General features: G+C 38.9%; 1 protein-coding gene across 6 annotated transcripts in view; it reads right to left on the bottom strand.

The window, feature by feature from the left end:
• The window catches only part of Lyst (lysosomal trafficking regulator), a 154,138-nt gene that overhangs the window by 17,953 nt on the left and 119,849 nt on the right, over nucleotides 1-16,336 (bottom strand). For 5 of the 6 annotated variants that reach the window (XM_038335429.1, XM_038335428.1, XM_038335431.1 and 2 more), the window contains 5 exons: nucleotides 14,258-14,324; nucleotides 12,043-12,199; nucleotides 7,956-8,096; nucleotides 6,719-6,936; nucleotides 3,273-3,503 (listed from right to left, as the gene is read on the bottom strand). In XM_038335429.1, coding sequence (XP_038191357.1) covers nucleotides 3,273-3,503; nucleotides 6,719-6,936; nucleotides 7,956-8,096; nucleotides 12,043-12,199; nucleotides 14,258-14,324 — 814 coding nt within the window. Of the gene's footprint in view, nucleotides 1-3,272; nucleotides 3,504-6,718; nucleotides 6,937-7,708; nucleotides 7,848-7,955; nucleotides 8,097-12,042; nucleotides 12,200-14,257; nucleotides 14,325-16,336 lie in introns of those variants that run through there. The other variant, XM_038335432.1, reaches the window with a different exon arrangement.

Below are 16,336 nucleotides of genomic sequence, written 5' to 3'. Positions count from 1 at the left end.
TTACAATATAAATTCTAAAGAGAAAATAATTAGATTATAAACTCTTTGAGGGCAAGAATTGTGTTAAATATTTTATTTTGCCATGTTTACCATATAGAAAAGTGTTTATTTTTTATTTTTATTCTGTGGTTCTGGCCTAACTTGAATGAAAATGCCTGCTACTAATTCAAACCATTTTAAAATTCAACAAAGAAAACAAAGTTTTACTAGACACACTTCTTTTAGGCTAGCTAAAATACGTAAAGTTGGTGTATCAGTGGATTGACTTTGAAGGATGACAAGTCACATGTACATATGACAGAAATGAAGACATGAGCATAGAAGAGCTCACTCAGCCATAAGCTTTGGAATTAAGAGACCCCTGCTTCATGCATGTCTAGACCACTGCAGTTTCTCAGCGGATGCTCAGGATTTATTATGGAGTATATTGAGAAGGCTAGAGCATTCAATGCTCCAGAGAGGGCTAGTAAATCCCGGAGAAGACAGTGTTGTCCAACAAAAACAAAGGAAGAGATGGGCTTGAGGAGGAGCAGGCTATGAATATAGAGAGGTGAGAGAAGACTAGTAAGGATGGCCACACATCTGCCATGAACAGAAACCAAAATCCTTCCTCCATCTAAACAAAAGCAATTATCGAGAAGAAAACCCAGAAGGGGAGAAAACAGTCCTCAGAGTTTTTTCCAATAGCTTTATTCTTTTACTCTCTTTTTGACTGTTAAACTCTATTCATCTCTTATTAACAGATTCTGTTTTAGACATTTAAAAATTTATTTTCTACTTTCAAAATTTCAGAGTAAATGCTACACAAACCTAATGAAAACAATATATTAAACAAATTCTAGTCATTTCTGTAATACTATCAAATAATTTTCAGAGTATTTTATCTCATTTTTCCATCTGAATGAAGAAACAGGCATTGTTGACCTACACACAATGTTTAAAAAGCATGTCAGTCAGTGCTCTATTTCTTCTTACTTAGATCACTTATGGGACCAAGTAATACGCAGTGCTACAAGGCATGGAGGAGTCGGAGAGCAGGCACCTTTGGGAAGGCTGAATGGCAGGATGGATCCTGTGGAAGAGGGAGATAACACGGGTATCTTGAGAACAAGTTCTCTCTAAAGCCTTCATTCAGCCTGTCTATACTGAAGTCTGTAAAAATAGGTGTTAGACTCTGGTTAAGACTGACCATTCATAATTCCTTGCCTGAAAATGTCTCTCGTATGAATTGCAGAGTTTAAGCTTTTTTGAGTTATATACAAAGCTAACCATTTTTGAGTTACAAACATTAAGCATTGTATCATGGCTGTTTTACATTATGCGACATGAGGAAAGAGTGCCTTTCCTAAGTGCTGCTCATGCAGCTCTGACTGTAACGTCTACAAGGAGCAAGTTCACACCCGTGCAGCTGGGTTGTGTGGAGGACCCTTTTCAGCACAGCATTGCCGCTGTATGTCAGAGCTTGTGCAGCTGCCACCTGAAGGCCATGGTGCAGCATCGTGTGGGAGGTCCCACTGTTCAGGCAAAGAAAAACTGTGACATAAACACCACTGCACATCATACAGAAGTGAAGGCAAGCCAAACGCTAAAGAACCTGCCGCAGAAGTCATTCATTTAGTAAAATAGTGAATGCCCATTGTGTGTCAAGCACTGCCCTAGGATCTGTAGGCACAGTGATGAGCAAGTCAAATCACATCCTTTTCCAATGGTGTTGCATTCAGGTAGGGATGGAGAGACAGACAAAACAAGCACTTAAATGTTTGTTAGGGGTGAAAGTGTTATGAAGCAAAACAGAGAGGAGAAGACAGAGAAGAATGGAGCTTCTAACTTAGACATGGGGTCAGGGAAGGAGGGGTGATCTGAACAGAGGCTTTACTGAAATGAGAGATCCAAATGGGATGGAGGAACAGTCAGAGTGAAGGTCTTACAATGGGAACGAGGCAGGCTGGCATTATGCTCCTACTGTCAGCAGATAGACTGCCTAGTGCTTTTACATACATCAGCCTTAAATAGCTAATTAGTACCAAGCACAGTTCAGGCCTAGAATCAAGCACTAGGAGACAAAGACAACCCAGCACTCTGCAGGATCTCCAGCTCTAAGCTGGTCTGGGCTACACAGTGAGACCCTGTTTCAAGAGGTCAAAATCATTCAATCAAACCCCTAAAACCAACAACATCTCGTTCATTAATTAGCTGTAACTATCATAGTAAATTAAGTGTAATTTATTAAATTTCAGAAATATACTATTATGCTGACATGCTAAAATAATGTATTATAGTTTTAAATAGCAACTCTGGTAATGGATAAAGACTCATGAGCCTTTAAAAATCACAAAGTAAAAATCCAACTTTCTACAAAATGAAAATTCAACATTGGTGATTTGGTTTTTAGTAAAACACCACTCCTTAATAAATGTCTTTAGATTGGCCCTAGTAATTGAATGGTTTCTGTTTGTATTTAACACGCCAAACTGACAGATCTGAGCTATAAGCATGAAAAATTTATATCTATATTTCTAAGATATTTAAGCAATTTCCTTACCCAACACATTATCAAAACAAGCTCTGTGAAAATTCTTTACTGACAGTGGACCATAGATTCATGTAGTTGAGCAGACTGCTTGATTTATGTTTAAGGTCTCTTCCCCTCCCTTTTTATTTTCAGTGGCTCCCTCCTATAAGCACTTTGCAACATTCTACAATTAAGTTCTAGTACTTTATGCTACTTTTATATGAAGAACCTAAATGAAGGCTAAAATTGCTTTTCCTTTTAAGGCCTGTTTGCTTCAGCTTTCCATTACACAGGAAAATTATGCCGAGTTCTTATTTTTAGAGACAAAACTTCCCATTACTACTATCTGGGGAGGTACTTCTGGTTAGTGCTTTTGGTTAAAGATGGCGACTGGGCCCAGCTGTGCCATTTCCACAGTTACCAGCTGGTTCCTTTTATTTGTACAATCCTATTTAGAAGTCTACTTGGTGGTGCTTTCCCTAGTAGTAATCCTTCTGTGCTCCCTGAAAACAATTTCTGTCTGCCCCCAAATACTTCTTTTCCCTGGGCTTGCATGGCATACCCCCCCCCCCCATGTCACTGATGCAGCATTCACTGCACACGGACCGCTGCTCTGCTGCCCCTGCTGTCTTGCACTGGCTGGTGCTTATCAGCGGGGTAGGACCACACTATTCATGTCGGCACCCCCATAGCTAAGTGAGCGGCCTGGCAGGAGTCCAACCAAGTTTTGCTGAATTTTGCTGAAATCAAAATAACATACCGGATAAGTGATTTCCTTGATTGGTTCTCGGGTCTCTCTGAAAGCAAACTGTACTAACAAGCCAACAGCTGCTGGAAGCTCTCCTTCAATGTTGAGCTTGGCTCCAGGTCGGCTGGCATGGGCTGTGTGGAACAACTGACGAGGGGTTTGCCCATAGGTTTTTATCATGGTTTCCAAAGCTCGTCTCTGCACTGGATCTTCAACTGCAGACACATCCATTCCGAAGTATGTCTGCAGAGGAAACCGTCAAAGAACATGGCATCAGCAGGGTGATATTAGAATTTGTCATGATGCTGGAAAGAAAACAATCTGTTTCATTTTTTAGGGAACGGTACTCTATTTTGATGCAAGCTATTTAAAAATGTTTTTGATCAAGTTAACTTATCTGTATTGGTCTTACTAGGATCAGACAGTAATAACAAATATTTCTGAATATGTGAACAAAGTAAATGCATCTTGTCTAACTGGGATTAATTAGGTGTGTTTATAAAACATTTCAAATTTAAGGCCTGAAAATGTAATAGAAGGTATCAAATAAATTATCAAAGAAACTGCATGTCCAAAGTAATACATGGGAAAATGCAAAAATGAAGTTATACTGTAATGTAGGTAAGTGAGTTCATAACAGAAACCAGTAGTGAATATAAAAACCACCAAGGAAGGTTCCAGGTGAGTAACTGAAATTGCATGTTCCTGCTTGGCATTGTGCCTCTGAGAGTTTGTCCTATGTGCCCTGGAACTTCTCTGTTCTAAAGCTATTGGTCACTAGTGCTGTACATCACTGTGAACAGTCCAGGATTTAGTATCTAATCAGTTACAGCAATCTTCACACACGAATATGACACTCTTACAAGTTTCAAAATGAAATTTCCACGGCACTTCAGAAGTTAAATAACCTTCATGGTTACTCAACTTAAACTACTGGTCTCAAAGACTTCGTGAAAAATATTTCAGTTAGATGAATTACCGTGTATATTTCAGTTTCTAGGTACATTTTAAATACAAATTACTGAAAAGATGATGTAAAATAATGTGCACAGAAGAGGGTATACTGAGGTTAATGTTTAAGTTCATAGTTGCTCTAAATGTTGTGTTTCAGGGTCAACTATGAATGTAGCTCAAAAATTATACCCAGGTCTTTGCCTTTATTTCACACTTGATGGCCTGTATCATACTACCTCAGAACATGGTGACTAGACGTATGGAGCATTCTGAGCTGAAGAACGAATGTGACAAGGACTCTGTCCTTTCCCTGAAGCTACTCATAAAACCTAGAGAGGGCTTCCTGGCCATTTCCTGAAGCAAGTCAGGAGCACCACACGTCCCTCCATGGAGAAAAGGAGCAGCCTCACATCTGAAGAATGAGGACGGCACACGCAGAGGATATGAGCCAAAGGCTTCCCTATTTGCCATTCACCTGCTCGGATCAAACTGCTTTAACTTTGTCACACACTCCATAATGCTGTGCTTCCATCAGCTCTAGTATAAGATCTCAGATCTAAGCACTTGTTGGGGCTGTCCCTTTCTTAGGAATGCTCTGGTGTTAAACAAGTTTGTATCAGGTCATTCTTCATGTTTTTTCTTGCTAATCTCTGTTTTGCTGGAGTACCCAACAAGGAACCTAAGATGGATAGAAGTAAGAAATATTTTTCCTCTTCTATTTACTACTTTATTTTTTTGGTAAATTACACTCTTATTTGTGAATCAAATGATAACGTTTTCCTTTTTTGAAAAAGTGCTCTCTTCATAAATGCCTTCTTTTAGAGCCACTAAAAAACTGTTTTATTCTCCTTTCTAAGGCTTCCTTGGAGGTATCCAAAGTAATTACAGAGAACAATGGACTAAAATGAAAATTTTATTTTTGGACCACCCTTTGGGCATGGATTTCTGGTATAAACAAGCTCACACATAGAATACTTAGAGTATACACTTAGCTGTATTTGTTACAAATACTTTCAGATCTGTATCATCTACACAGACACCACTACAGAGCAAGCCCACAGTCAATCAATTTACCTTGCTAAGTGGAAATCTGGGCAGCCAGGTGTCATGTAGTGGATAAGAGATGAACTGCTGGTCTGCACTGAGTAGGAGCATGCAGAGTCAGGAATAACTTTCTCTTTGTGTTCTGCCATTTCACCTCCTAGTCCTTCAGACATGACCTTTCACCCATTTCACTGGGATTTTTCCTAACACACACAGAAGCCCTCCCAACCCACCTTCTTCCTGTTACTTCTACTCAGCCTAGTAAATTCTGTGCCCTGGGAGCCTAGCATAATAAGTGTTTCCTAAATCTACACAGAAACATAAACTAGTACATGTGGAAATTAGCAACTCTACTCTTGGGAATTAGAAGCTGTCTTAAATAGGGATAGTAGTGCCCATTACAATCATAGAGAACCTCATGACTTAAATATAGTTAATACTTTATTATTCAGGGGTGAAAAAGATTAAAAAACATGGCTAATATTAAATTGCTGGAATAATATGTAAGTATAGAAAAATCCTTGAAGGTGGTCTTGATAAATGATAATGTTTTCCTTTTTAGGAAATGTGCTTTCTTCTCCAAAAATATCCTCCATTAGAGACACTGTAAAAAGCTTTCAGCATTTCTAGATGCTGAAAGCAGACTTATTTCTCATATTTCCTCCTTTGCTAGTTACATTTTACATATTCTCTAATAAGGCAAACGTACTGTTTCTGTCACGAAGAAAACGATGCCTTTCATAACAGGCACCGGGAATAGTATGCGGAAAAGAGCTAACACAGCAAGCTGGCCACTTTCCTTGGAAAGCTCTGCTGCCTCCTTGGCTGGTGTCTGGGAGTTGGGATTTCACGAGTCTTCCCACGATTTCCTAAGTGACGAGTATAGCTCACTCTGCCTACACCATGCAGACAATGAGGTTCACGTTCAACACTCTTATTCCTTCTGGGTCTGGCATTTTAGCACACAGCAGGCAGATGGTTTTTAAGTGACCATTCCCAAGGAGATACAGAACTCTGAATCACTAGACAGCTTCCCTGGCAGAAACCACTTCACATGTGTCACCAAAGCGCCTGGAGAGCAAGCATGCTCTGTGGCTTAGTGGGGGAGTCACGTGTGTGTTTCTTGCTTCATCCAGACTTTGTTCACAGCTTATTTCCTTTGGTAAGTTATGGTTTGTATCCTTCACTGTCACAAGTCAGCTACAAACTGAGTCCACATATTTATTTAGTAAATCACTGAATATGAGGGTGGTTTTGGAGAATCCCTAACTACAGCATCTAAGACACTTTTAAAGAGATAAAATATAAAATCTGAAAAATCTTCCATAATAGTAGTAACAGCTTAGTGTAACTGCCTCTTTGATGACTTGGGTATTTTAAAGAAACAGCTTAACAGCCAAATTTAAAATATTGAGGTTCTAACTTAAATGAGTGCAGGTTCTTTTAAAAGAGTCACTTACAGCAGGATGGAAAACATTGATGGCTTGAACAGAAGCCTTTCCCTTTTGCTTGTAGCCAAACACCAAGTCAATCCAGTGACATATGTTTTGGGATACGTGGTCAGATTCTAGGGCCTGCCGGTGAATGAGGATGAACAGCCGGGGATCATTGCGCGCCCACGGAGGAAGGTTGACGTGGTTAACCCGTTCACCATTCTGACGCACACCAAAGTCAAAACCTGAGGAAGATTACTACACAATGTTAACTCCGCCAAGGCATGTTATTCAGCTCACAGACTGTAAGAGCCCTGGCAAACAGATGACGGTGCACTACAACCCTGACGCGGCAACAAGATGGACTGCTGCACTACTGCAGGAATCACTGCTCATCTGCTTCCTCTGTACCAACAGGAACAGGACAGACACTAAGCCACTTCACACTGGGACTTTCAACTTTACCCTTTGTCCACTTGTAACAGGATGACAAAAAAGCAGAAAATCAGTGCCCATAAATTCCAATCTATTCTCACCATACTTCAAACACAGAAGTGCTTAAATACCTATTTAATTATAAACTTGGTTAAAATCAAATTAAAGATTTGTATAAGTACTTCTAAATTGTTGGTATTTTCATAAACTGAGCACTATATATTTAATAAATATTAATAGTCTGTAGTTTAGAAACCCATTATATAATAGACACCACCTTGAAATGAGTTATCACAGTATATTGATCTTATGGGCAATGGTAGGTCTGTTCTGACTTCCTTTCTATTGAGCATTCCTGGTCCAACAAAAAATATAACACACTGACTAAAAGGTTTTTTTTTGTTTTGTTTTTTGACACAGTTTCTTTGTGTATCCCTAGCTGTCCTGGAACTTGCTCTGTAGACCAGGCTGGCCTGAAACTCAGAGATCTACTTGCCTCTGCCTCCAGAACAGCCAGGGCTACTCAAAGAAACCCTACCTTGAAAAAACACCCCCCCCCAAAAAAACCCACACCATACCAAACCTAACCAATGCCAAAATAGCAGCAGCAGCAGCAGCAGCAGCAACAACAACACAGTTCCCCAAATGTAGCCTGTTGGCATAAGGAACCCAGAGCTTGCAGTAGTCAGTCTTTAAAAACATCAGAAATCCTTAATCTCACCTGAAAATAAAATTCAAATTTCAAGTCCTAGAAAGGCTATTTTTATTTCTGGACAATAATAACCCCACCGCATACCCTTCAAACTATGTGAGAAATGATCTGCTGTACCTTCACGGTTCACTAGGAACTCAGGAAGATAGAAAAACTCTGGAATCAGCTCCTTCACATCAGTCATAGATTCAAACGACGAGAGGCGCCAAGTTGTGTTTGTAGAATGAAAAGTTCTATCTGGAATGTCGAAACTCTGATCTAAAAAGAAATTCCATTAATAAAGACAAAAAGGTTATATTCCATTTGAAGCTTCCCATAACTTTTGTTGCTTCAAAAGTGATTGAAGAAATGGTTTATTTGGTTTATTTAAAATATTATTCAAATTCTTGAAATGACATTGTTTTCAACTGTATTAAGGTTTCATCTCTTCTAAACAGAAGAACTTCCATCATTTATTTGCTTAAATGGCTACTATCTTCCTACCTAGTTAGAATGAAACGTTCACAAAATCAAGAGACTAGGGCCCTGTACATCCAGCAATAATGGACACACAAAAATGATTTCTTTATTAAAGTGAATGCATAATTTTAAAGAAGGGGAAATGATGGGTTGCTGAGATGGCTGAGGGCAAAGTAATACAAAAGTATGAGGACAGAAGTTTGATTCGAGCATGCAAGAAAACCAGGTGGGATGATGTACTTCTGTAACTCCAGCACTGGGGTGGTCAATGTGTGGGCAACACACAGAGATTCCTGGAGTTCACCGGCCACACAGGTTAGCTGACTTGATGAGTTCTAGGTTCAAATGGGGAAAATTTGAGGAAGACACCTGTTGGTGATCTGCGGCCTCCACAAGCAGGCCCATACATACATGCTCCTGAACACACACACACACACACACACACACGGCAGGGGGAGGGGGGAGTTGGGGTGGGAGGTTGGTAGGAAGGGAGAGGAGAGGAAGACGAAGAGAGAGATGGAGTGTAAAGTTTGGTACATGGCTCTTTTCTTTATCAAGACTAAGATTTTTTTCTTTTTTGGGTGGGGTCACTGCTTTCTAACACTCAACTTTTTAGAGTACAAAATAATGTTTCATTATGACATTTTTCATACATCATTTCACTGTAATTTTCTTGTATTTGCCTCTCCTATCATCCCCCTCCATTCCTTCCTCATTCCCATTGCTGCCCACCTCACTGTCCCTCTTCTATTTTTAGGTTGCCTGTGTGTTTTGATACATTAGACTCTGCATGTAAAAGAAAACATGCTATTCATTACCTTGTTCTCCTCTCCTTCCCTTCGGAACACTTCCTCCCCTTACACAGTCCCCTTCTACTTCTATGCCACACACACACCGACACACATATTCTAAATTCTTCACAGAGAGAAAACATGCAATACTGACACTGCTTTTCAGATGCACCAACTCTGCACTTAAGCATTAACTAAAATTTTTATCAATTAATATAAAACTGAGTGTACTCACTCCTGTTCATTTTTTTTCTGGAATAGACTATTAATGACAAAGAATTGAATTTTGTCTCTGTATCTTTTCTGTGAACAATTGCTAGTCTCCTAGTCACAGGCCTGAAACATTAAGTGATTGCAAAGGCCAGTTAGAGAAAAGCAGCTGTGTGCATGGTTCTTAGGGACTCTGCTGTATTGTCTAAAGTGCCTCTGTACTTGCTGGAATCTGAGCATAGCCTCTTGCTGAGAATGTCACAAACTAATCTCAGCACCAAGAATAGTAGTTTCAAAGGCATGAGCTCATTTCTTTCTCCAAGCCTGCCTGCTCTGCTGAGCTACATTTTTCATTATCTTTATCGCTTTTCATCTACTATACTGAGCCAGTTAGCACTGGCTGGCCACTAAATCAAATCTGGGGAAAAATAAGATTTATAATTTATTTTTCAGAAAGTAAGAAATGCCAGGTCATCATGAACTCATGGCACATAGAGCTCAGACTAAGCAACTGTGTAACAAGAGTAACATACAATAGGTTTTGTTTGGGTTGTACAACTCTGTAGTCTCTGATTTTAAAACAATCCCACTGAAAATTGCTAGAATCTAGAATATGCATATATTAGATCAGTGGTTCTCAATGGGTAGGGCCTTTCCCCTCTATAATTTGGCAATATCTAAAGCTATTTTTAGTTGTCATACATAGTAGGATTCATGTACCACTAACACTGGTTGGTGGAGGCTAGGGATGCTGCTAAAATGTCCTGCAATGCACAGGGAAACCCTTGAGACAAAAAATTATGTAACTTAAAGTAACTATAGTGCTATATATGGTTGAGAATTCCTAGACTAACTCATTAGTTTAAAAAAATTCAAAAGCCAGCAAAACGCTAATGAAATGAAAGTAAATGAAGATTAAATTTTAAAATAATTTAATGAATAAATATGCAATGAAGATCGAGGCATGTCAGTGCATTCCTGTAATATCAGAACTTGGGAGGTATAGGCAGGAGGATCAGGACTCAAGGCTAATCTCATCTACATAGTAAGTTTAAGGCTGACCTTGGCTACATGAGACAGCTTCAAAACAACAATGTACATACTTAATGAAGAAAAACCTAATATTTATATGAATATATTCATAACAGCAATATAATAAAAATTGATGGTTGACTGGAAATTTTATATTGATGAATTTTTGGGTTCCACTGAAAGAAATGGTTTGAGTTGTAGGGATGTTACTAGTACTTCAGTGTTTCAAACAACATCAAAATATTATTTTATTGCCTTTTCTTAAAACAAAATGACATTCACAAATGAATGTTCTTATGTTCAAAAAGATCTTCAAACAATGACACTCTTAGAATCCACAACAAGCAAGGGTGGTATAAACATCAGTTCTGAATGATCTCACTTGTCTATGGGAATCCCCTGCACTAGCTGTAATTGGACCAGACATACTCTCAACCTGAGATCAAGTTAACTAGGGATAGTTGGTTAAGGGAAAGCAAGACTGAGGAAGAAAGGGACGTGACAAACTAGAGCAACGACTCTGTGGGTAGGAGCCCTTACAGCACAAGCATTGAGGACCTGAGTTTGGATTCCAGTACCCATGTAAAAAACCTCAAAGTGGTCACATGTGTGTTTGTTACTCAGAGCTGTAGGACCAGGGAGAGAAAGAAGTATCTCTGGGATTTTTTGGCTGCCAGACTCACTCTAGGTTCAGTGAGATACCCTTTCTTAAAAGAATAAGGTACAGGGTAACAAAGCAGGATACCTGATGTCCTCCTCTGGCTTCTGCAGCTACACTCACACTGGCCCATGCAAATTCAGGGCCAATATTAAAAGCCCCATTCATAGACTAAGCATAGGGAATACAAATTCATTCCTCTAAGAATGTGTTTTAAGAATAAAAAACAAAGAAGTCCAAGAAGGGTAGGACAAACTGAATGGACAACGGTTTCCTAAACAGAATATATTGAGGGACAATACCTCAGTTCTCACTGTATAGCATGGTGAGTTTGTCCCACTGGTACACAGTGAATCCCTCGGTCACCTTAGGGCTGTTATGCAAAGGGCTGAGCTAGATTACTAGCAAGCTTTACTATAGTGATGATGCCAGTGTGTTCTTTATTAGCTAGTTTTCATAAATAATAATAATAGTTTCCTATAAAAGATTTTTATAAAAAAATTACATAAGCTGCAAAACTGTTGCACTTGAAATAATTATTGAAGTGCAAGTCTTTAAAAGAGAGTTGAGCTGGGTGTTGTGGCGCACGCCTTTAATCTTATCACTCAGGAAGCAGAGGCAGGCAGTTCACTTAGTTCGAGGCTAGCCTGCTCTACAGAGCAAGTTCCAGGACAGTCAGGGTTACACATAAAAAAGCATGCCTCAAAAAGCCAAAACAAAACAAAATCTCAAAAATCAAAACAACCCTCCCCAAAATAATTAAATGAAATAAAATTTAGCTGAATATAATTTAACTGGTAAATTTTGCAGTTTGTGATTTAGAACTTAATTTTTAAAAAGTCAGTACATTTCTATAAAGTTAGATATGATCTCAGACAAGAACAAGAAGATTTGACTACCATTTTTAAAAGGAGGATTTTAGTGACTGGTTAAGTAGAATTCTTTTTCCTAGGCTTGGTTAGTACAAATTTTCAAGATGCTAGTTAAGTTTTTTGCTATTGTTATTTTAGTGATATAACATGAGTTTTGGGGTAGTTACAAAAGATATCCTTACCTTGATAGGCTAGAAACATTTTAGTAAAAGGAGGCATCCTGACCAGGAAGTGGAGCACAGTGCCGCTGTTGGAGTAGTGGGAGCCATAGTGGTAGGGTTGCACAGGAGGCATGGGGTCGTCTTCCCGGGCTCCTTTGCGATACTCTTCCTCCAAGTACTACAGAACAAAGACCAGGAGAATTCACAATTGTGTGTTCCAAACATGACTTGTTTCCTCTTTCATTCTCCTCCACCTCTTCAACACTCTTCTTGTCTTCCCAATCATGTCCACAGCCCACAGTCATTTTGAGCTCTAGGAGTCTCCTACTGACCCCTGGCCAAATGAGAACCACCCAGTTCTCTCTCTCTCTCTACCTCCTCTCCTAGTCCCTCATAAGAACACACCTGCTTTGTATTCTGACTCCTAATTAACAGCTCCAAATATCAAACTGGGGAGCTCAAAAATGGAGGGTTGATCCCATCACCACTGATATATTCTGAGTGCTTCTCTAGGAATGGAAATGTAGTAAGATGGCACGTATCGCCATTGTTAACACAGTGTGTGAGGTGGTTTTGCAGCTCACGTACACAAAGCTAAAAAGAAAACGATGATTTCTCCCATCTCCAACTCTCCCCACCACATATTTCCTATTTGTCACTATGCTCATCTTTGTAGATCTGTCTGACTGATAGCAGAGTTGGAAGTAGTAAATTTTCAAGTAATGTCTTGACTCCGACAGACTGTCATATTTTCAAGTGCAGAAAATCAAATGGTTAATTTCAGGTACTTAGAAGGACATCTCTGGAATTGGGATATATGAATAATATGGGAATATGAGAAAACTGCTTCTGCTGCTCCTATCATTACACTATTATGAAGAATATACTATGTGGTAAGTCAGTTTTGTAAGTTTCCAGTTGAATTTCATTAACATTAAATTATCAATATGGGTAACTCCTTTCTATTTAAATTTAACTTCTACCTAAAATGAATAATTTTCTGAATATGTCTAGTGTTTAGAGTAGAAATAAATACATCAATATTCAATATACAACAAATTAGCATGATTATATTAATGTATCACTATTATATAAAGACACCAGTATTTCTATATAATATAAATAAAACTCAGAGGCAATGTGATGGAGAACTCTCATTGGTTAATAAAGAAACTGCCTTGGCTTTTTGATAGGGCAGGATTTAGATAGGTGGAGTAGACAGAACAGAATGCTGGGAAGAAGGGAAGTTAGTCAGACGCCATGCCTCTCCTCTCTGAGACAGATGCCATGGAGCCATCCGCAAGGTCTCATACACATGCTGGATCTTTCCCGGTAAGCCACCACCTTGTGGTGCTACACACATTACTAAATATGGGTTAATGCAAGATGTGAGAATTAGCTAATAAGAGGCTGAAACTAATGGGCCAGGCAGTGTTTAAATGAATACAGTTTGTGTGTTGCTATTTCTGGGGCTAAGCTAGCTATGCGGGACCTGGGCAGGATGAAAAGCAGGCCTGCTTGCCACATCACTACAGCAATGTATAGTTGTATTGCTGGAAATCTGTGATATTTATAAGAAATATAATTTTTATGCATTTGAAAATACAAGGGACAGCCAGATGGCGGTGATGGCACACACCTTTAATCCCAGCACTCTGGAGGCAGAGGCAGGCGGATCTCTGTGAGTTTGAGACCATCCTGGTCTACAAGAGCTAGTTCCAGGCCAGGCTCCAAAGCTACTGAGAAACTCTGTCTCGAAAAACCAAGAAAAAAAGAGAAAAAAAAAGAAAACACAAGGGACTAATTAGCTTTCAAACTGTGCCAAACAAAATGAGAATATATATTTTTTAAAAGATTTATTTATTATGTATACAGTATTCTCAGTATTCTGTCTGCATGTATGTCTGCAGGCCAGAAGAGGACACCAGATCTCATTACAGATGGTTGTGAGCCACCATGTGGTTGCTGGGAATTGAACTCAGGACCTTTGGAAGAGCAAGCAGTGCTCTTAACCGCTGAGCTATCTCTCCAGCCCCCAAGAGAATATATTTTTTTCCATTCTTGGAAGGTGTTTCCATAGAACTAAGACAAAAATGATTTTCAGTTCATAAAATTTCTAGTTCTAAAAGTAAAAGAAAACAAAAACACAGAAAAATATATACTACAAACTTTAAAAAGTATGTTCATAGAGCTCCATTTTTCATGTATCAAAGTATTTAATGGAAACCAAAGCTACCTTGTATGTGTCAACATAGCGGTCTTCTTTCTCTTTATACTGCACAGCTATAGGCTTAGATAGGTTTCTACAAAGGAAGAGATAATAGAAAAATATGAAATAATTTGATACTGCTAGTATTCAGCTGCTCATGTCTTCATCCTGAAAATGAGAAATTAGCAAGATGCACAGTCCTTAATGTACATAAGCATGTTGCTTTGCAACCCACAATCACCATTCAAAATCATGACCTTATAAACTGTTAAGGAAATGCAAGTCCAGATCTGCATCTACACAGTGAATATCTGACTCTTCTGGGTGATGCTGTCATGCAGTGCCATGCAGGTGTGCGTGCACATGGCTATGTTAGGACTGACGTTCCCACTATTAATGCAACATACCACTCTTAGAGGACAAAGAATGTCCTCACTTTTACCCACTATAAAACCTATCAGTGTCTCTGTACGGTGCATCTATGGGTGGAAGAAATAGCTCTGATGTGAGGGATCAACTGCTCTGGCTAAGAGGCACAAGGAAAAGACCATCTACAATGTCAACATCTGTCACTTTATCTAGACCAATAGCAAGCTTTGTCCAAGGTTCAGTAAATCAAATCCATCCACCTTATTCAGGTGTAATTATTTTTATGAAACAAAGGCTCACTATGTAGCCCAAGCTAGCCTTAAGCTCACTTCGCAGTTTAGGCTGACCTTGTACTTGCAATAGTCCTACTGTCCTGATTTCCCTGGTGCTCTGCTGTGATTATAAGGATGTGTAACCACATCCCCATGGCACAACGTTTTTGATACATTACTATTTCCTAAGGATGTGGAGTTGAGTAACATTAAATGTACATTCTGGTGACCCTTGTCTAGTCTTTGAGATGTCAAAAATTAAAATAGTTTTACAGAATAGATGTCAATTTACACCACAAAATACAAAGAAATTACCTTTTTTGCTTGTTTTATTTTTGTTTGTTTGTTTTTTTGTTTTACAAGGCAGGGTTTTTCGGTGTATTCCTAGCTGGCCTGGAACTCACCCTGTAGATAAGACTTGCTTCAAACTCACAGATATCCACCTGCCTCTGCCTCCTGAGTGCCGGGATCAGAGGAGTGTACCACCACCACCACCCGGCATCAAAGAAATTATCTTTAAGATCCTGGTATATATATATATTTTATTCCTGAAGAATTTGGTAAGAATTACATTATTATGGGTGAAAATTAAGAAATTTAATAACAACCTAGTTGTTGCTAGGTTTACATACATTTAATCCCAGTACTTGGAAGGCAGAAGCAGATGAATCTCAGGTTCAAGCCAGCCTGATTTACATAGCAAGATCTAGGCTATTGAAGGTTAAATAGTGAAACCCTGCTTCAAACAGACATACAGACAAACAGAAAAACAAACAAACATAACAAATCCCTCAAAGAAATTACAGTTGGGTGAACAGAGAATAAACCAAAAAATCAGTCATGCTGCTATTTACTCATAGGTAAAACATTTGAGCATATATTTGTCCAGCTCTTTTTCTGCTTAGTGGGTGCCTATATATTTTTAAGCAAAAGAATGACTTACAAAATATACTTCTACAGTGTTTTTTACATTGATTTATTTTGTATGAAAGTATGTAATAAGTATGTGTGGGTATACATGCTATGGTGTGTACATGGAGGTCAGAAGAACATTTGTGGGAGTTGGTTCTCTCTACCATGTGAGTTCCAAGGATCAAACTCAGATCCCCAGACTTGGGAGCAAGTCTGACTTGATGAGTTATTTCACCAGCTCTACTTTTTGAATATATTCAAATCTAATGCTGAACCTTCAGGCTGTTTCTGGAGTTTAGATACTTTGAAAAATTACAGGAGTACCACATTCTTAGCTAAATCTTTGCATACAGTGCCAGATACCAAAGCAAGCAAAGAACCATGCAAGTTCAAGGCCCAGCCCTCACAAAACAACTGCTGGTTAAGTTGGAACCTTCATGTTTAGCATTCCCAAGAATAATTCCTAGAAGTTACTTGCTAAAACAGAATATATACATCTAACAGTTTTTTGGATACACACTGTCACACTGCTTTCCAGAAAGGCCACATACAT

This window comes from Arvicola amphibius, chromosome 6 (genome assembly GCF_903992535.2).
Source record: "Arvicola amphibius chromosome 6, mArvAmp1.2, whole genome shotgun sequence".
NCBI lineage: Eukaryota > Metazoa > Chordata > Mammalia > Rodentia > Cricetidae > Arvicola > Arvicola amphibius.
This window is presented reverse-complemented; position numbering and strand designations above follow the sequence as displayed.